This window comes from Nuphar pumila, chromosome 16, assembly GCF_984573655.1.
Source record: "Nuphar pumila chromosome 16, dmNupPumi1.hap1.1, whole genome shotgun sequence".
NCBI lineage: Eukaryota > Viridiplantae > Streptophyta > Magnoliopsida > Nymphaeales > Nymphaeaceae > Nuphar > Nuphar pumila.
The window spans coordinates 79,222,048-79,243,330 of record NC_143264.1 but is presented as its reverse complement, the minus strand read 5'-3'; the positions used below and the strand labels follow the sequence as shown (position 1 = coordinate 79,243,330).

At 38.3% G+C, this 21,283-nt stretch overlaps 1 protein-coding gene across 1 annotated transcript; it reads left to right on the top strand.

Moving 5' to 3' along the window:
- Positions 1-1,739: 1,739 nt before the first annotated feature.
- Positions 1,740-4,872, top strand: LOC149813759 (putative pectate lyase 18). The gene is made up of 3 exons (XM_089991373.1): positions 1,740-2,896; positions 3,697-3,905; positions 4,432-4,872. The coding sequence occupies exons 1-3, from the start codon at positions 2,036-2,038 to the stop codon at positions 4,640-4,642; spliced, it is 1,281 nt and encodes a 426-aa protein (XP_089847499.1). The 5' UTR covers positions 1,740-2,035; the 3' UTR covers positions 4,643-4,872.
- Positions 4,873-21,283: the final 16,411 nt, after the last annotated feature.

The following is a 21,283-nucleotide window of genomic DNA, read 5'->3' as shown; positions in this document are numbered from 1 at the left end:
TTAGGGGTGGCAAAATCTGACCTGACCCACCAACCCGCTTCTTAGCCGGGTTAGGGTTTGGCTTAAACGGGTTCGTGTTGTAAACGGGTTGACCCGCCTAACCCGTTTATTAAACGGGTTGTGTTCTTGTTAGGGGTATGCCAACCCGCCAACCCGTTTGACCCATTTAATAAACGGGTTAGGCGGGCGGGTCAACCCTGTTACACGAACCCATCAACCCGCAACCTATATATATATATATATATATATATATATATATATATATATATATATATATATATATATATATATATATATATATATATATATATATATATATATATATATATATATATATAAACTTATCTAACCCTATCTCCTAAGTTTACACTTTAGTCACCCACCTAACTCCTTCCTACCCAGCCGAGAGCCCGAGACCTCTCCTCTCTACCTCGTTGCCATCACTGCACAAGCGCACACCACCACTCTCTTCTCTCCTCCCTCTTGGTTTGGCACCCAAGCAAAGCAAGCCCAACGTTTCGTCTCTCCGGCTGAAGGCACCTCATTTTTTGATAAATGGGTCATGTTTGTGTCGGGTTACCGTGTTATGTCGGGTTACCCATTTAATAAATGGGTCTTGTTCGTGTTTGCCACATTCGACCCGTTTAATAAACGGGTTGTGTTCGTGTTGAGGTATTATGACCCACCAACCCACCGACCCGACCCGACCCGCCACCCCTACAAATAATATATTTATACTATTGACATTATATATATATATATATAACATACTCCCCAAACTATACACCCCCCATCTGCCATATTAAACAAATACTACCCCTTAAAACGACAACTTCCCTTTATCATAAACAAAACAAGTACCTTATCGCAACACATCGTTATTTACCCTCTCACCGCCGCAGGAAGCACTTGATCAAGGCCCCACACTACCCATGTCACCTCTCCCTGGTTCACTTTTTGGTCGCATATAACAATCTTATGGTAAGGCATCTGCCCTTTACTTCCCATCTGAAGACTACTCTTGATTCTTAACTGCCTTCACAAACCTCCATCAACACCCCCATCTTCTTCCAACCAGTGACCAGTAAAAGGGTATCCTTGTTCTTCAAGGAAAAGCTAATAGCAGGCACCCATTTGTTAGAGAGAGATGTGGTGACTCATCCCAAGTATAGGCACATGAAAAAGATGGATAAAAATATATCTACATTTTTGCTTGCAAATCGTAATCTTGGCAAAGAAGAATAAAGGGTGCAAAAAAGAAAAGAAAAGAAAAGGCGGCTATTTGGATAACTCCATGCCCCTTTTCATCTTGGTATCTTATTTTCTCCTCCTATGTGCATTGAATTGATTTATCATGAATAAAAAAAGGGGAAAAAAAAAAACAAAGTTTGATTGTTCATAGTCTTAATCAACTTGAGGAACAAGCGATACTCTTTTGAGACCTTGAGCCCTTTTGAGACCTTTTTCACAGTAAACCAAGTGTTTACCCAGATAACACCCAAGTGCTTGAAAATCCTCATTGAATATAAATAACACAGAGAGAGAGAGACACACATGTTGTACCATGTGCCAGCCCTTCACTTTACTCCTCTCTTCCACCCCACCCCCTCCCCCCATTCAATAAACACAAGCAAGGTGGGGAAAGCAAGGATGGTGATGATGTTACTCTACCCCCTCTGCATCTTTCTATTTTATGCAGCCCCTGTTTTCTCACTCACCTCATCACCACCCAACCACAATCACCACAATGTGAGCGTCTATGACTCAGAAGCCGTCGTACGTTCTGTGCAAATGTAAGTTCCCGTCTAATCGCTGTTTTTGTTGTTTCAATACTATACCCTTTTCAGGGTTTAGGGTTTTGGTTTTTTTTCTTCTTCGTCTCTTACACCCGTTTTTTGAAAGTGTGGTACAGGAAAGTCGAAGATTTTAGGGTTTAAGGTTTTGTTTTGTTTTTGTTTTTTTTATTCTTCGTCCCTTACACCCGTCTTTGAAAGTGTGGTACAGGAAAGTCGAAGAATCAGTACAGAGGCGGCAAATGCTGAGCTCGACCGGGTCGTGTATGACGGGGAACCCGATCGACGACTGCTGGAGGTGCGACCCGAACTGGGGGAGTAACCGGCAGCGGCTGGCGGACTGCGGGATCGGGTTCGGGAAGGACGCGCTGGGCGGGAAGAACGGGCGGATCTACGTGGTGACGGACCCGTCGGACGACGACCCGGTGAACCCGGCGCCGGGGACGCTCCGGTACGGGGTCATCCAGACGGAGCCGCTATGGATCGTGTTCCAGCGGGACATGGTGATCAAGCTGAGCGAGGAGCTCATCATGAACAGCTTCAAGACGATCGACGGCCGTGGGGCGGCCGTCCACATCGCCGGAGGCCCCTGCATCACGATCCAGTACGTCTCCAACATCATCATCCATGGCGTCCACATCCACCACTGCGTCCCCGGGGGGAACGCCAACGTCCGGTCGACGCCGAACCACTACGGGTGGCGGTCGAGATCGGACGGCGACGGGGTGTCGATCTTCGCCGGAAAACACATCTGGGTCGACCACTGCTCGCTGTCAAACTGTGCCGACGGACTGATCGACGCCATCATGGGTTCGACGGCCATCACCATCTCCAACAACTACTTCTCCCACCACGACGAGGTGATGCTGCTGGGCCACAGCGACGACTACGCCCCTGACTCGTCGATGCAGGTGACCATAGCCTTCAACAGGTTCGGGGAGGCGCTGGTGCAGAGGATGCCCAGGTGCAGGCACGGTTACTTCCACATCGTCAACAACGAGTTCACGGAGTGGCAGATGTACGCCATCGGCGGCAGCGCCAACCCCACCATCAATAGCCAGGGCAACCGTTACATCGCCCCCTCTGACACTAATGCTAGAGAGGTAAGGTATTTACAAGCAGCTTCCTACTTGCTACTACCATTCTATTGATCTGTTCCTTTTTTAATCAATACGTGTGTGTTTGTGTTTGTGTTTGTGTGGTGGACAGTGGACTTCTTTCTTTTTTGTGGAGGTTGTTCCTTCATTATCTTAAAAAAGAGGGTTTTGATTGGTGAGATGATGGTCCGGAGTTTGGGGTTGAATGAATCCATAGATGGGGTGGGGGTGTTCATCTTGTTCGTTTGGAATATTTGATGGGTTTGATCCAACTCGGCTAGTGGGAAGGTTGGGTGATTGATTCAAGTGGGTCAAGTTGGGATTCAAATTTGGTTTTAATGGCTCTTCAGCTTTTTCTTTGAAAACAGTAATGATAAACTTTGAGACCCAATTCAGTTGGGTGATCAAGGCGGGTCAAGTTGTTTTTTTTTTTTTGACAGAGAAAGCTGCGGTTAGGCAGACCCCTACTCAGTTATACAACCATTTCATATCATTGGGATTCGAACTTGCAACATCCCAACACAAGGTGCCGTACACTAAAAAGTGGAGCCCAGTTGGTAGATTAGTGTAGAAAAAAACTTTTTTTATTTGATAAAAATGGTTGTTCACCATTGTGTTGTCCGCCACCGAGGGACGTAGGTTATTTGTGACCGAACATGGGGGCGTGTTTGTTTAGTCGAGCTCCTAGGGATTCAATAGTTTTTTGGGTGTAGGCTACAAACATGGGGTGGACCATCTTGTCCCAAACTTGTGAATAGTCCAAGCCTTGTAGGTAGGTGCTCAGCTTGTGGCTCGTTTGGACGCAGGTGACGAAGCGGGTGGGTACGGACGAGAGCGAGTGGGTGCGGTGGAACTGGAGGACGGAGGGGGACCAGATGGTCAACGGCGCGTTCTTCGTGCCCTCGGGCAACGGCCTCGGCGCCACCTACGAGAAGGCCTCCAGCGTCGAGCCCAAGTCGGCTGTCCTCATCGACCAGCTCACCCTGAACGCCGGCGTCATCGGCTCCACCCCCAGGTTCGGATCTCGAAATCCATACCCGGATACCCGTTTTCTTCTTTTTTTACAAAAAATCTCGATCGTACCCTTTGTCCAGTTGACTAAGTCAACCAACCATAAGAAGATCTCGAGGTCGTCGATGAGCGGTTACAGTCTCGGGATCCGTGATCACCTGCCTCTCTGCACCCTTTTTTCTCGCCCTTGTTCCTTTCCCACTTTCTCACTTGCATTTTTTGAACATATAAAAATTGAGAAATAATGATGACCGTCACGCTCCTTCCCTGTGTCTGATCGTACGGCTCAGAACAAATATTCTTTGGTGCTTGCCAGCACATGTGGGGCCCAGTGACTCTGCACCCAACGGCTACTCTTGCTCTTGCCCCCATACCACCACCCCACCGTTTGAGAAACTCTCAAACAGACGATTTTCCTTAGTTTCGGGCCTAAGAAAAAAAAGTCATGGAAACGTTTTGGTAGAAGAGGAATTCCAAGTCGTTGTGTAACGAATTCGACCTTGATGAAGGGATTCCTTACTTTGTTGCAGGGACAATGGTGTCAGCATGCTCTACCCCGGAGGGAATGGTGGTGATGTTGGTGGTGGTGGTGGGTACAGTGCAGGAGGAGGAGGAGGAGGAGGAGGGTATGAAGGGTACATGGGGATGACTTTCAGGGGCGGTGCCGTTCATTTCGACCCGTTGGATTGTTGGTGGGTGTTGATGGTTCTTATCTGCGTGAATTTATTGATCAATTGTTAAGATGATGAGATGAGAAATCGCGTTGAATGACGTTTTCTTTATACTTACGGGGGGCAAAGAGTCTCTCTCTCTCTCCTCTCTCTCATTAGGGTGAAGGGGGTGGACTGAGGTTGGATGGTTTTGTTGTATACCAAGTTCTTCACACACAAAAATATCTTGTACTGAGATGCAAAAAAATCAAGCTATATTGTTAAGGTGGCAGATTTTAGTTTATCAGATCACATGCTCTACCTGCTATGTTTATTATTCTTAAGATTTCAATATCACCTGATCCCTACTCGAACGAAAGAGGCTCTCTTTCCTAATAAACAGGGTCTTTTTCCTGTAAAAAGTGAAGCAAACGTGTGTACGAGAAATGGATTTCCAGACCCACATAATAAATACAGAAGAGTAGCTTTCCTGTCAAAATGGGTTCTTACCTCTCCTCTTGGGAAAATACTTCCCTCTAAACTGGCCCTTTCAAAGAAAAGAGGCTTCCCTTTAGTGGAATGGAACGCCCTCATTAGGTGGGTCAATATATGTAACTCTCCAACTCGGAACCTGGAGCCTATGACCTGTTGTATCGGCCTAAAAATAATAAAAAATTATTACTTGTTAATCATAACGTGACACGTGTTAAAACCATTAAAAATATTTTAAAATAATATTTAAAACTATTTTTCGTATTTTTTTATTTATTAAAAATTAACCGATTCAGGTTTACAGCGTATCGAATTTCTGCCGATACTACACGCATCGGCCGATACAAGCCTATACTGATAACATTGCCTATTGCTCTAATTAATAAAACATACAGCAACTGTGTTCATTGTTTGTTTAGTCGCTTTGGTAGATGTACTTTTCCTTGCACACAAACAAAAGCTCTAATTTTTGGCCTCCAATCAAACCGCACAAAGCATCAAACTATGGTTAACATTTCCTTTTGTAGGGGATGTCAATTGGCAATATTCACAGACCAGGATTGTCTAATCTAAAAGTTGATCAAATAATGAGAAAAGAGTGTCCCGCGTGTCCTGTTGCAGTAACTGATGAGCTTGGGATATTTTAGACAGGGCTGGAGCCAACATTTGGGCCAAAGGACATGTCAAGTAGGTCAGATCCAATGGTGTAAACTGTTCAGATTTTTTTGGATTCGGGTTGAATTCAGGTAATACCAAATATGATTAATCTGATATTGGCTAAATGGTTTCAGATTCAGATACTGATGGAGAAAAGGACCAATATATATATATATATATATATATATATATATATATATATATATATATATATATATATATATATATATATATATATATATATATATATATATATATATGGGTATGTGAAAAATAATAAGTGTTAAATGAGTTTTTCAAGGTTTTTCGTTCTGTTTTTAAATTTTGACCGTACAGATGTGATTTATGTACTTGATTTTATAGGGATCGGCTTTTGAAGTATTCAATTAGAATACATGGTTGGGTTTTTATAAAGTTTGAAAAATCAACGGTCTAAAATTTTTGTAAATTTTCAAGGCTCCAAATATCATTTTTTGCATCGAGAACACATGATCCTCGTAAACCCACCATGGTATTGGGTCGGAATCGCAAAACAACACTGGAAGGGCAGAAAAACGTATCAATTTCACACCTACCCATTTCTCTTTCTCTCTCTCTCTCTCTCTCTCTATATATATATATATATATATATATATATATATATATATATAGAGAGAGAGAGAGAGAGAGAGAGAAATGGGTAGGTGTGAAATTGATACCTGCTAAATGGGTTTTTTAGGTTTTCTTTTGTTTAATTTTTAAATTCCATCTGTAAATATGTGATCTATGTACTTGATTTTATAGGGATCATCTCTTTAAGTGTTCAATTCGAACACATGAGTGGTTTTTATAAGGTTCAAAAAATCAACGGTCTACAATCTTTGTAAAATTTCAAGGCTTCAAATATTATTTTGTCATAAAAAACACATGATCCATGTGTGGGTTCCTCATAAATCGACCATGCCCAACACATTTATGAGGGTCAGAACTGCGAAAAAACACAGGAAGAGCAGAAAAAACCCATTGAGCATGTATCATTTAGCATATTTCATTTAGCACCGGACCAGTTTTCAATATATTTCACATACCTAGATCCTGCCCTATGCCATTGGACTTAAAGATCCAGTTTGCATTAGATTCCTTTCTTGTTGTTTTAAGTTAGGCCCTCACAGTGCTCCACCCCAAATCCTAGTCACAATCTCATTACTTGGATTTTTTCAGCAGAGGAAAATCTTCTCATAAAAAAAATCTTTTTCTCAAGAAATATCAGTATTATTTAAATTTTAAAAATATATAAAAATTTCATTATATATATATATAACACTAATAATGTGATAACATCATGATTAATACATGATATCTTTCAAATAGGTAATATTTTGAAAATAGCTTATTTTTTCAGGATTATATCTGACTGTGCCCTAAATGTAATGCATTACAAGCAGAAGTCAGACCAGCTCTTCTCGATGCTCATCTTATTATTAAAGTTGGACAATGGGCTGGCATGCCCCAGCCCGGCCTGATTTTGATTAGGCCTCTCTAAATAGTGAGCTGGGACCCAGCATGGTTCAGACCAGTCCAAGGCTCCAACCACTGACCAGGCAGGCTAGGAGACGGAATGCCTCTCTTTGAAGTTTTATGCCACAATGGGAGCACTGCGTACAGTTTAATTTTAATCCTTTGAAGGTCATGCAAGTAATATATATATATATATATATATATATAGGCATGCATGCATGCAAGTAAAATATGGTTCAAGATATTTCATTCAATTTTCATCTTTTGATCCTAATTTTCACATAGTTGAGAAAAAGCTATGTTTGAAGGTTAAAAGGTAACAGGAGATGGATTTGAATGAATGACAGGCAATCTTGTTCATTTATTTGGAATTGTGATTCCCATTTCTTTCAACCTTTCGGTTCCCCTTTATCGTGGACGCTGTTTGCATATGTTTGAAGTTTGTCAACAATGCATGTGCTTTTGCCAAACTGTGGGTCACCAAATCTTTTGTGCCATAGGTTGTCCTCAATTGTCAAATGTATACACAGTTGGTTGCATTATTTCTTGCTATTGAATATCATTGCATTATTGCATGTGTTATTCTCAATGGAATTATCCTTATATTAGATGACCAAACTGCCATTGCCCACGGGCCGCGTGGCCAGCAGGGTGGTTGTGAAGGTGTTGAGTTGAAGACCTCAGATCAAACTCCGCTGGTGCACGGGTGTGTCTATAGCTTTTAGAGATGGGTCACATAAGACAGGGTTGTCGTGGGGCCCCACTCGGGTTTTTCCTTGCTTTAGCGAGGGTTCCTCATCATAAAAAAAAAGAGACCAGTAGGGGTCGAATGAAATAGCTAGATGGTTAGGTCACACTATCATAATCAAGGGGTTTGAAGTAGGGATGCGATTGGGTAGGATCCCTAGTTTGAAGCTTACCGCTTCACCCCTTCACTCCCTTCAAAGGGCTTTCTTGCTAGTGGGCTATCCTCCAGCTCAACTATCAAAAAGAAAAAAAATAATTGAAAAGAGACCAATAAAAAAGTTCTAACCATGCATAATTACCCAAAGTTTCACAATATCTAGAAAGCTCTCTCTTCAAGAGATGCACCTTTGAAAGGTGAAGTAGTATATTTCTCTTCACATTTTCAAAACTTTATGATAAGCTCGTTTGCAGAAATGAAAAGCTTGCTTCTTTTGATATGAAAATGAAAATTGTATATTATATTTATTGAAAATTAACATAAAAATAATATTTTTTTAAATATCAAATTTATGTTAAAAGAGCTGTAGTTTCTTTTCTTAATCTTTGTAAAATCTAAATGCATAATGAATATTTTTATAGAAAATTCTTAAAATATAATTAAAATAAGAACATAGGTTTTAAGTAAATTATTTTGTCATTTAAGACTCATTTCCCTTGTTTCTTTCTCGTTTCTCATTACGCTTCTTAAGCTTTTCAAACTTCACAATTTTGCCCCATAAGAAGAGTTGTAAGTTCAGCTACTTGATTGTGATTGGTCGAGATCAGTGTTATCAGGATACGGTGTGTATCGTCCTGAATCAGCCGATACGTATAGTATCGCCAGGAAATCGATATGATACTGACATGAATCAGTTGTTTTTTAATAAATGTGAAAAATTGCTTAAAATTAATTTTTAATATTTTTTTACTGGCTTTACCATTTGTCACGTTCTGATTGACATGTATTATTTTTTGGCTGATTCAGAACGATTCACCTGAGAATTGGTGTCAGCTGATTAACCTTGAATCGTTATTCAAACGATACGGGTCCGATTAGGATACCGACACCATTGGTCGAGATGTTAAAGTCCATTAGGCCTTTGGAGTAAGTACATCTCATCACCATCCTTTCCTTAATTCATTTTTTTTTGGAAGGAAAAACACTAACATACATTTTATCCAAAATACACAATTGTTTTTTTATAATTATGCATTTAGTAATGCAATCCTCAGGATAAGAATCCTATGAACTGCTATATTAATTGGACTTTTGGATTTTTCTTTTTAATCTTAACATACAGATAGTCTGAGTATTAAATCGTTCTATTACAACATATTTGTAAATCAACTTCTTCGAAATTTGTAAATATTTAAACATAAAAAGTTATAACTTTTTTTTGTAAATTCAATAATAGTGATTTTGTTTTTCGTAATCCTTTGAGGACCCCATAGAGCACCTCTATCTGCTTTATGATGGTCTACACACCTAAGGGTCGGTTGACTAGATCAATCTTGTCTGCCAGTCGGCCCACTAGGGGTGTCAACAGGTCGGGTTTGGTTCGGATTCACGTGAAACCAGACTTAGATCTGATTTTCGGGAATGGTATCGAGTCCGGACCCAGGTATAGTCGGGTCCACTATAAGACAAATCATACCCAGATCCGATAAAAACTACATGAACCAGACCCGGATCATACCTGGTAAAATAATAATTTTTACCATTTTTACATTGAAAATTTGCGGGTCTTAATGGGAACTCGGTTCAGGCCCAGGTACGGTATAAAATCTTACAAACTATACCTGGATCCATGTATTAATCAGACCTTCAGGTACGGACCTGGGTATTCTTATTTATCACCATACCCGGACCTTATAGGGTTTGGACCGGGTAAACCCAACCCGTTGACACCGTTTAGGCCCACAAATCTGCATCCAATTGGATGATGATGTAGAGCCTGGACCCGGACGAATTGTTTAAAGTACAGAGAGTCTAGGTGAGGCAATCACACTTTTCCCCATCCCTAGTATGGCAGCTTGATGATGTATGCAAGTTCCCAGTCATCTAACTTTAGTCCTAAGTCACAAGGACACGGGTTGCGGGCTCCACTCTTGAGTTTAATTTTTTTTAGGGAAATTGGAGACTAGGATATGGAATTTTTTAATAAATAAAAAATTATTTTTTGATATTTTACTATTAAAATAATGTTAAAATATTTACTGTGCATGTCAGTGTCTATATTCACATGTTCAAGCGTGTCACCAGGGACACGTTTGACATAGCTTTGGCCATGTACTGACCACAGTGAAATAAAAAACAGCTGCCTTACATTGTAAAGCAGTTGTGCCAAAGACAACTTATCTCTAAGATGATGGATTAGTGTCAAAAACAGCTGCCTTTCATACTTTTAAGTCAAAAGCAGAACAGCCATCCTCTCTTTTTCTGAAATTGAATCTCCTGTTGGAAGATGTTAAAATTTGGACGTGGAAAGATGATGGATTAGTGTCACCCATGACAGAGAAAGCTGAACATCCACTGTAAAAAGTTGGTCATATATATTTTTTCTCTATTTTTATCATGGTAATTCAACTTTTGAACAGAGAAGCTGTCTCACTAGACATGAAGAGAAAAATACAAAAAGCAAATGTATTAGAATCACAAAAGATGGCACATAACATTCAAAAGAAAGAAAAAAAGATACTCTCCGAAAAAAAAAAAAAAAGAATCACAAAAGATAGCACAAAACATTCATATATGGATGAACCATAACCACTCCCATCTGGCCCCCACTTGGTAGGTAATGGATCCAATCACCACGTCCTCAAATGGTTCTTGTCAGAACTCAAAATTTGTGCTTATATGCAGGGTTAATGTTTGCTACAATCGATTATGCCTACAGCTAACTTAACAAACACCATTTTTCTTTTATGTTAGATAGAACTTTATAGATGTGATTTACATACTTTTTTTAGTAGGAAGCAGCTTTTGAATCACCAAAAACTGACCTGTATACAAGTTTTTCTGGTGATGCTAAAATCAACAGCTGTAAATGCATAAATTTTATTCGACTCGAAAAAGCATATTTTATCATTGAAAATATATGATCCGAGGGTCAATTCCCACTAAATCAACCATGCTGAACACACCTAGGAGGTTAGATTGGGTCAAAGAACTCATGAGATCTATCTATATATATCTTAATTCTCAAACAAACTTCTGTTTGCAAAAGATGATCACATCATTACTAACAGAATTCCTATGCAAGAATTTGGCCACATAACTTGGTCACTTAAACAAGAATAAGCATCATCAACGGGTAACTGATCACTGAAATCAAGCATATGCTTCTAAAGTTTCAACAGGATTCCAATTCCAATACTAACATAAAACCAAAAATATTCAATTCCAACACTAGAACTGTAACATAGAGGACTCCAAAGGCACGTGAACTTGAAGGATTTGGCAGTTCACCACTATTAAACCTAATCGATTGAAAGAAATTTCATTAGAGAGGATTAGGGGTGGGCAACAGATCAGGACACCTATGGGCCAATTTTTTTGACACTGGGCCAACCTGAACGGGTCTAGGCACAAACCCGTGGGCCAGCCAGGCCAACTGGACCCAGGAGACTAAAGAGCGGGCTGCGGGCTGGCCTTTTGAACCTAAGGCTGGCTTGAACCCGGGCCTAGGCACGGTTGTCAAATTGACAGGCAAGGCTTGAATGGGCCCAGCCTGTTGCCCACCTCTAGTTGAGAGGATCTCCTATTCATTGCAGTTGTGAACTGTGTTGATCTGTTTTTGCCTCTGTGAACAAAATTTTTTAAAAGTTCTTTTTTTTATGCTATTTATCCAAAGAAAGCTTCTTTTCTTGAATCAGTATCCAAAGTACACAGCCAATGTGAAGCAACCTTAACAAAAAGTGAAAAGAGAGAATTACAATTCAAGAACTTTTAGTAATAAGAGAGGTAAATGTTGGGTTGATTTTGGGGAAATCATCTTTCTTTACTCCTAGATTTGTTCATGCTAAATCATTGAAAAGATAAAAAATAAATAAAGCATAATGCGGGAGCGTACCCAAAATCATCGTCGCACCGGTAAATCTTGATGGGGTTTGATCTTCCAAAACCTCTATTGATGGCCTTTTCTTATTCTGTAAACCCAACGAGAGAGGGATAGTTTCTTTTTTTATGGGGAGGAAAAAGACAACAACTATATATGGTTTTGGGGATCATAACCTATATGTAACCACCTTATTGTTTTCTTTCCAATTTAGCTCATCATAAAATCAAAAATTGATATATGAAAGCACATAAAGTATCTACACATTATTATAATCATACTTTATAAGATGTCATATGACCCAACCGTATAAGATTACTTCAAATGGGCCTTTACCTTAGATAGTTTATAATCAGTGATTAATTACATATATAGGCCTACGTAAAATATCTAACAATCTCTCACTTGAGCCACATATGTTACCATACAATCATGCATTATACAATAACTTTATGAACTCAATAGCACTATCTTACTAAATGACATCTCTAACAATTTTGTCCATTGATCATGTCAACATAGAACATAAATGATCTTCATTACATTCATCGAAAATAGACTCATCAATGATCACATATATTGGCATAACTAACAACAAGATCAAGCATGGATGTAAAGCATGAAAATTACATCTAATGTGATCACAATAAACGAGTGCCTTATAAATATGCCTATTTTCAATTGGTCATGCCTTATTTTTTAATAAGATCACAATAAACGAGTGCAGAGTGAAACTGAAACCTGAGCCTTATACTTCAGTAATAAAATAAAGCTTTATTTTATTTTAGAATATCTAAATATAAACTCTCACTAAACTAACATATCATTAAATGATATAACACCCATTTGAGCAATATGCTCATGAAAGACCTTGGGTGGTAAACCTTTGGTAAGCGGATCTGCAATCATAGAGTTTGTGCCAATATGTTTAATAGATATTTGATTATTCTGTGCTTTTTCTTTAACAACAAGAAACTTAATGTCTATATATTTTGACTTTGATGAGCTCCTATTATTATTAGAATATAGTACTACCAAATTATTGTCACAAAACAACTTTAATGGTCTTTCAATGTTATCTAAAATCTGCAGCCCAGTGACAAAATTATGCAATCATAATCCATGATTAGATGACTCATAATAGGCTATGAACTCTACCATCATAGTGGAAGATGCAATAAGTCTATGCTTAGCACTCCTCCAAGAAATAGCTCTTTCGGCAAATAGATAAACATAATCTGACATGGATCTATGACTGTCTTGGCACCCGACAATGTCAGAATCAAAATACCCAATGATCTCTAACTGATTTGACTTCCTGTATGTGAGCATGTAAAATTTTATTCTTTGTAAGTACTGTATAACCCGTTTAGCCATTTTCCAATGATTTGTTCATGGGTTACTCAGATATATGCCTAATATATCAACAATGTATGTTATATCCGAACATGTACATACTTGAGAATATATAAGACTTCCTACAGTTGATGCATAGAGAATATCTTCTATATCATTAACTTCAAACTGGTGTTTGGGACACTGAGCGAGTATAAATTTGTTTCTCTTAGCAACAAGGGTATCACTTGGTTTACAATCCTTCATGCCAAATCTGTCAAAAATCCTTTTCATATAGCTCTTTTGTGATAATACAAGAATACCATGAGAACAATCTTGATGTATTTGAATTCCTAATATAAAAGAGGTGTCACAAGGTCCTTTTATTTCAATTTTTGTTGTCAGAAATCTGTTGGTTTCATGCAATAAGCCTATATCATTATTGGCAAGTAGTATGTCATCGACATATAAAACCAAAAAAATATATTTACCCCCATTGAATTTATAGTATGTGAATTCATCAATCACGTTTTTTTCAAAACCAAATGAGAAGACAACTTGATGAAATTTATGATACCATTGACGGAAAGCTTGCTTGAGTCCATAGATGGATTTCTTTAATTTACAAACTATTTTCTTTCTATCGTCTGAGATAAAATATTTTGGTTGCACCATATATATTGTCTCATCAATGCCACCATTAAGAAATGCAGTCTTTATATCAATCTGATGTAGTTCTAAAACAAAATAAGTCATAAGTACCATCATTATTTTGAAAGAGTCTTTCATAAAAACTAGAGAGAAAGTCTATGTATAGTCAATGCCTACCCTTTGAGTAAACTCTTTTGCAACAAGACGTCCCTTATATCCTTCCATATCACATTTCAAATCGTTCTTGGTTTTAAATATCCATTTGCAACCAATGGGTTTCACACCTTCAAGTAATGGGACAAGATCTCATACGTCATTGTCTTTCATGGATTTAAACTCTTCATGCATGGTATCGATCCACTTTTGAGAATTAGAACACTGTATAGTTTGATGAAAGTTGATTGAATCATCTTCCTTTAAATTAGTTTTACTCTCATATTTTTCGAGAAAAACAATATAATCATCTGGAATTGCCCTTCTCCTCTCTCTAGTGGATTTCTTTAATGGCACTTATTCTTGAGTTTCTTGAGGTATATCTTGAGGTATCTCTTGAGGTTGTTGAGTTTGTACTTCAGGAGTAAACTCTTGATTTTAGATAGAGAGATCTTGAACATTACGTTGTTTCAAATTTGTTTGTGCAATATCAAAAATTGAAATCGGATCATTGTTAACAACTCTAGAAAGAGAAACATATTCTTCTTCAAAAGCAATGTCTTTTAGCTTATCACCTCCCACAAACTCAGCATCTTCAAATAAACAAGCATTTTTTGTCTTAAAAAAGAACTTATTCACATGGTCATAAAATTTATAACCCCTAGATCTTTCAGAATATCCAACAAAATATTAGCTAATATCATTCTTAAGTCAAGTTTCCTTTCATGTGGCCTATATGGCCTTACCTCAACTGAACATCCCAAAATATAAAAATATTTCATATTAGGCCTTTTGCCTATCCACATTTCATATGGGGTTTTGGTTACTGTTTTAATTGGTACTCTATTTAGTATATAAGATGCAGTCTTTAGAGCCTCTCACCAGAGGAATTCTAGTAAAGTAGAATGATAAATAATAGTCCTTATCATATTCTTTAAAGTCTTGTTTCATCTCTCAGCAACATCATTCATGCTAGAACTGCCTGACATGATGTACTATGAAACGATACCGCATTCCTCTAGGTATTTAACAAATATCCTTGGACGTTGTTCACCTCATCCATCATATTTATCATAGTATTCACCACCACGGTACGACTTTTATCATTTTGCCAAGTTGAGTTTCAACTTCAACCTTAAATGATTTTAACATATCAAGTGACTGAGACTTTTCATGAATCAAATATAGGTGGTCATAATATAAATAGTTGTCTATGAACATAATAAAATATTGTTGACAATTCCATGAAGTTATAGAGAATGACCCACAAATATCCGTATGAATAAGTTCTAAGATGTTGGTTCTTCTGTCGGCACATATTTTGCTTATGTCAGATCGTTTTCCTTTTATACACTCAAGACAAACCTAAAAATCAATGAAATCAAGGGAATTAAGAATTCCACTTATCACAAGCATTTCTATTCTTTGTTTAGAAATGTGACATAAGCGCTTGTGCCATAAGATAACAAAATTCTCATTGGCTAATTTTTGTTTTGTACCTCATGAACTTGAATGCAAGGTTTCATGATATGAGGCAACAATATCAAGTAAATATAGGTTATCGACCATAGATAAAGAACCAGTTCCAATGAGATTTGTATTAAGAAACAACTTAAATTGATTATTTCTAAATAAACAAGAATAACCAAATTTTGTCTAATACGAAAATAGAAACCAAATTCTGTCTAAATGACGATACAACGTATGTTTCTTTTAAATCTAAATAACAACTAGTTTTTAATAATAACCTAAAAGTCTTTATTGCCTCAACTTGAACTGATTTACCATCGCCTACATAGATGAATTTTTCAGCATCAATCAACTTTCGGCAACTTAAGAAACCCTACATAGACACATTTATGTGAGTGGTAGTATCAGAATTCATTCAAGTGTATTTGGGTATAAAAGTTAAATTAACCTCAGAACAAACCAAAGTAAGGAAGGTACCTTTATTTTCACCCCAAGCATGATATTTGGTATAATCCTTCTTCATGTGACCCTCACTCTTGTAAAAGAAACAACTGAACATTGCATCCTGATGTTTCTTTTGTTTCTTCTGCAATTGAGGGTCTACTGCATCTTCTTTACCCTTTTTATTTTTCTTATATTTTTCTTTAGAGGTAAATGCCAAGTGAAATTTTTTTGTCTTTTCTTGTTTCATCCTTTCCACTTCTTGCACACAATGAGAAATAAGCTCATTTAGAGTTTATTTATCATTTTGGTAGTTATAATTGACTTTAAATTGACTATAGTGTGCAGAAAGTGATATCAAAATTAAATGCACGAGTAAGTCCTTAGACAACTTTAACTTTAGTGCCTTTAGTTTTGAAGCAAGATGAGATATTTTCATGATGTGCTCCCTTATGTTCCATTTACCTTTATACCTCATTGAAATAAGACTTGTAAGGAGAGTGCTTGTCTCAGCCTTTTCGTTTTTAGCAAGACGTTTCTCAATTTTCTCAAGAAACTTCTTGGCATTAACCTCTTCAGACATAGCGCCCTTAAAGATTTTTAAAATTGCATGTTTCATGATTATAAGACTCATGTGATTAGATCGATCTCACTTCTCATGGATCCTTTTATCTTCAGCGAAACTCCTATCTGTGTGAGCAGGTGGTTGATCCTCTTGAAGTACAAGATCCAAATCAATACACCCAAAAACAATTATAACGTTCTCTTTTCAGTTTTTGAAGTTTATGCCATTCAAAACAGGGATTGAATTGATGTTTGTAGATATTATAGAAGTAGAAGAATTTATTGAATCAAGAACAAAATAAACCACAACAAGCACACAATCAATATACATATTCATATGTATTAACATTAATTAACATATTTAAATTATGGTAAATCTCATCGCAAGATACCCAACACAACATTGACATTTAGTCTTTAGACAAAAATGTCAACTTGTAAGTGGTATTCTTATTACAATAATCAAACATGGATAATTAATCCTATCAAACAAGTCTTTCTTTGGACCGACTCATTGTTCACATGAAAAACTTGATAATCATCCCATATTTATTACTGAATGTATATCCGAACTTGGCCAAATAGTAATCTTCCTTTGGGTCGATAACTATTCGCATGAATTTCATATATACAAACATCTTAATATTCCAAACAAGTCAATCTTAACAAGAAAGGTTACTTTGGTAACATGCTATTTCAATCAACTCATTTTAGAATATTAGACTTTTATTAGGAAGAAGAATACCAAAGTTCAAATATTATTTATAATAGCATGCATATATATATATAAAAAATAAATCCATAATCCAAATTAGGTCAAAAATATCTGAAGTTTAAGTTAACCCACTAAAATGACCAAATGGCATACCCAATGGTTTGGATCCCAATTTTTTTTTTCATTAATTTTTTTATGGTCTAAAATGCATGCTAAAGGGTCTTGGGCCGGCGGGTCGGGTCGAACCATATCTGACTAGTGGGTCGGGTCAGACCTGACCTGACCCGAGTCTGTCATCGCACAAAATGACATGGGGGGGGAGGGAGGGACCTCGCCTCGCTCCCTTGTCCGCCGCCATGTCCAAGCCGCTCGACGGTGGCTAAGGCGATCAATCAGCTTCAGTCCATCGTCGTCGGATGCCAACATGACGTTCTTTAAGGGTGACCCGACGAAGGCCTTCCTACCCTCCCTGTCATCAGTAGCAAAGGGGAAGGGTCGATCGACCCTCCTCCTCTCGAGCATTGTCGGACGGCGTGGGGAGGGTCGTTTGACCCTCCTCCACCTATGCATTTCCATACGACGTGGGGAGGGCCATTCGGCCCTCCTTCGCCTATGCACAACCGCCGAACGGAGGAGGGGGCCATTCGCCCCCCTTTTGAATCCTGTGAGAGGTCAGGGAGGACCGCCCGATCCTCCCTCTCTTCTCCTCCATGTGCATAGCTAGACGACGTCTCACAGATTGCCCATATGTCATCCAAAGGGGTATGCCACCCCTTTTCGATTGGTCGTCAGTCCCAGCAGCCCTCCAAAGACTTCGTTGGTGGGGCATGAATTCTTTATTTTTATTTTTTTATTGACAACCCCTAATGCTGGCAGTCAAAGGGAGGAAACTGAATCCGAGTGGGATTCTGGCGAGCAAAAAGAAAATATCAATGAAAAATCAAAGATTTCAACGATTCAATAAGAACAAGTGGCTCTGATACCAATTGTTGGGTTATTTTTTAGGAAAATCATCTTTCTTTACCCTTAGATATGTTCACGCTAAATCATTGAAACAATAAAAAATAAATAAAGCATAATGCAAAAGCATAATTGAATCCATCATTGCACCAGTAGATCTTGATGGGGTTTGATCTTCCAAAATCTCTATTGGTGACCTTTTCTTCTTCTCTAAACCTAATGAGAGGGATAGTTTCTTTCTTAATGGGGAGGAAAAAGAAAACAACCACTATATATGGTTTTAGAGACCATAGCCTATCAGTAACTATCCTATTGTCTTCTTTCCAATTCAACCCATCATAAAATCAGAAATTGACATATGAGGGCACATAAGGTATCTACACATTATTATAAACATATTTTATAAGATGTCATATGACCCAACCATATAAAATCACTTCAAATGGGTCTCTACCTTAGATAGTTTATAATGAGTGATTAATTACATATGTAGGCCCACATAAAATATCTAACAGTATTTTGTGGAAACTTCAATGGCTCTCTAAGAGAGAAAGAGAAAGATTCGTATAATTTATTTTTTTGAATAGTGAAGATAATTACATTAAGGCTCTGTTTGGGAGCCTTGCATTGGATGGAAACACCATTTTCATATGTTGCCAAAATATGGGATTTGACAAAATGTGGTGTTGGGGCTGCCAACTTGCAGTGTTTTGGCAATACCACTGCTCCCAAACAGCAGAAAGCATCGAGAAAGCTGTAACAAACCTTCAATTCAAAGCTTTCAAACAAAGCCTAGAAATGCAAATGAGAACAATCTCAAGCAACTTCTGCTTCTCTTTAGTTGAACATGTCAAACAAGGGAGAAATACTCATATTCACTAGCTGAACAAAGGGTATATTTCACTACCATTACATCATTCCAATGAGTGTTGGAAGTTTTTGACCCTGCAAAACACAAATAAGATGGTTGATTTCAAAGGCAATATGAAGTGTGTCTCTCAAAATTATCTTGGAAGAACTAAAAAATAGTATTGTTGCACAAAAAACAATTTTAGGTTTGTTATTGCAATCTATAATTGTGGGTAAAGTAATGCAACTGCAAAGTTTAGTGTCTGGGCCTTTGGATCTTTGAATGGAAAAGAAATTCATGCAAAAAAGTTTGAAAAGTTGTTTGCAAATTGATGTATGAACCATGTTGATAGTTGGAAAAAAAATTGAATGAGAAATATAAATATCTTAAGAGCCCCTGACTTACATATTAAGTGCAATAGATGCATCCTTTTTCGTGGTGAACCCTTTGAATGCATCTTCAATTGCTTTTACTATAGTTTCTAGAAGACAAGTCAACAACTCAATCTAACTATGCAGCAAAATGTAGATGTATATTAAAATGTTCCTCGGCAGGTTCTTGGTTGATCATGATAACCTAATACCAAACATACAATCTATCGTAAAATACATGCATATTCAATATTGTGTACAATGAATATATAAGCCAGTGAGTTTTTTCCCTAATGAAGTGGCTCGAGCTAAGCTTGAGCTAGCTCCAACTTCATGAACATCATAGTTGAAGTTTAATATGAGCTTGAGCTTGGTATAAGCTGCATTGGGACAAGCTTCAATAGCCTAGTCTCACATTTCAAGTACAACCCTGACGCTTGGTTCCTCTCAGAAGGGCAGTAGGCCCACATATTTTTGAAGGTTTTGAAGTCACAAACATCAATACAAAAGCAAAATACTTTACACTATTGATTTATTATGATAATGTGGAACCATTGAAAAGAATCCTTCTAAGACAAGTAAATGAAAGATGATACAACATCTTAGCTTTTCCAATCCCCAAGGAAGTTAAGGGAGAGTACCAGAAGTGTCTTTCCCTTGCGAACTGAGACACAAGTTTATATGACAGCAATTGGGGTAATTAAAGAAAAGGTTTCAACAATTATTGGGTAGTAGAAGCCTGAAATGACCCTAGGCATTTTGGAGTAGCTGGTGGCATGACTAGGTTCCGAACCAAACCAAATCGTAAACGAAAATGTCTATGTTATCGGGTCGACCCGTTTAATAAACGGGTCATTGTGTCGTGTAATCATGTCTTGTCAGCCCGACCCGTTTATTAAACGGGTTAACCGTGTCGGGTTACCTATTTAATAAATGGGTTGTGTTCGTGTTTGCCACATCCGACCTGTTTAATAAACGGGTTGTGTTTGTGTTGAGATATTCTGACCCACCAACCCACTAACCCGACCCGCCGACCCGACCTGATTGCCACCCCTAGGCATATGGCATCATGGAGCATGATTTAGTTACACAACTTATCCCATAAATGGCCCCAAGGGGGTTGGCCTAGTGGGGTGGGGTCTTGGCCACTAGACGGTCAAGATTTGATACCCATGTGTGTCCTCCCTCTGCACAAGTTGATGCCCAGCACAGGTGCTAGGGGCGGGGTCCTAGCCTTGGAGTTTTATGCCACCAGCACGATGACCGTAAGTATAGTAGGCTTAGCGAGAGCAACCAGGTCTTTGTGCCATGTGTGGTTTTTCTAGGTTATAAATAATTTAAAAAAACTTTTCATGAATGGGTGTGCCCAAGCCTACAAAAGCTTTGCACCTCCGGCTAAGTGGGTCGGCTTAAAACTTTCAGGTTGAAGGAATTTGAGAGCTCTTTACCCAAGCGCGTCCTTTCCCACAAGGCTTAAGCCAAATAGGAAACTATCCTCCATGGGTGAGGGAGTGCTCATAGAGTTTTACACTGCAGGCACACTCAGGTCCACACTCAACGTGACACCTCTCAGCCCCAAATGGGACTGCAAACCATAACAATGGTTTCTTCATGCTAAATTGAAATCCAAAACCAAGGTTCCAAACACCTACTAAAATTGGTACCATGTCTTAACGGTGTCCCAATTAGAGCTCATAAACGAGACAAGTTAGGATACACCAACTAGGGGTGTCAACGGGTCGGGTTTACCTGGACCCAACCCATATCAAATCCTATCGGGTCTGGGTACGGT

Bases quoted from the DNA above. Each gene is read 5' to 3' on its own strand.
- LOC149813759 (XM_089991373.1), top strand. From the start codon at position 2,036: ATGCTGAGCTCGACCGGGTCGTGTATGACGGGGAACCCGATCGACGAC. The intron at 2,897-3,696 runs GTAAGGTATTTA...GTTTGGACGCAG, and splicing joins CTGACACTAATGCTAGAGAG to GTGACGAAGCGGGTGGGTAC. The intron at 3,906-4,431 runs GTTCGGATCTCG...ACTTTGTTGCAG, and splicing joins GTCATCGGCTCCACCCCCAG to GGACAATGGTGTCAGCATGC.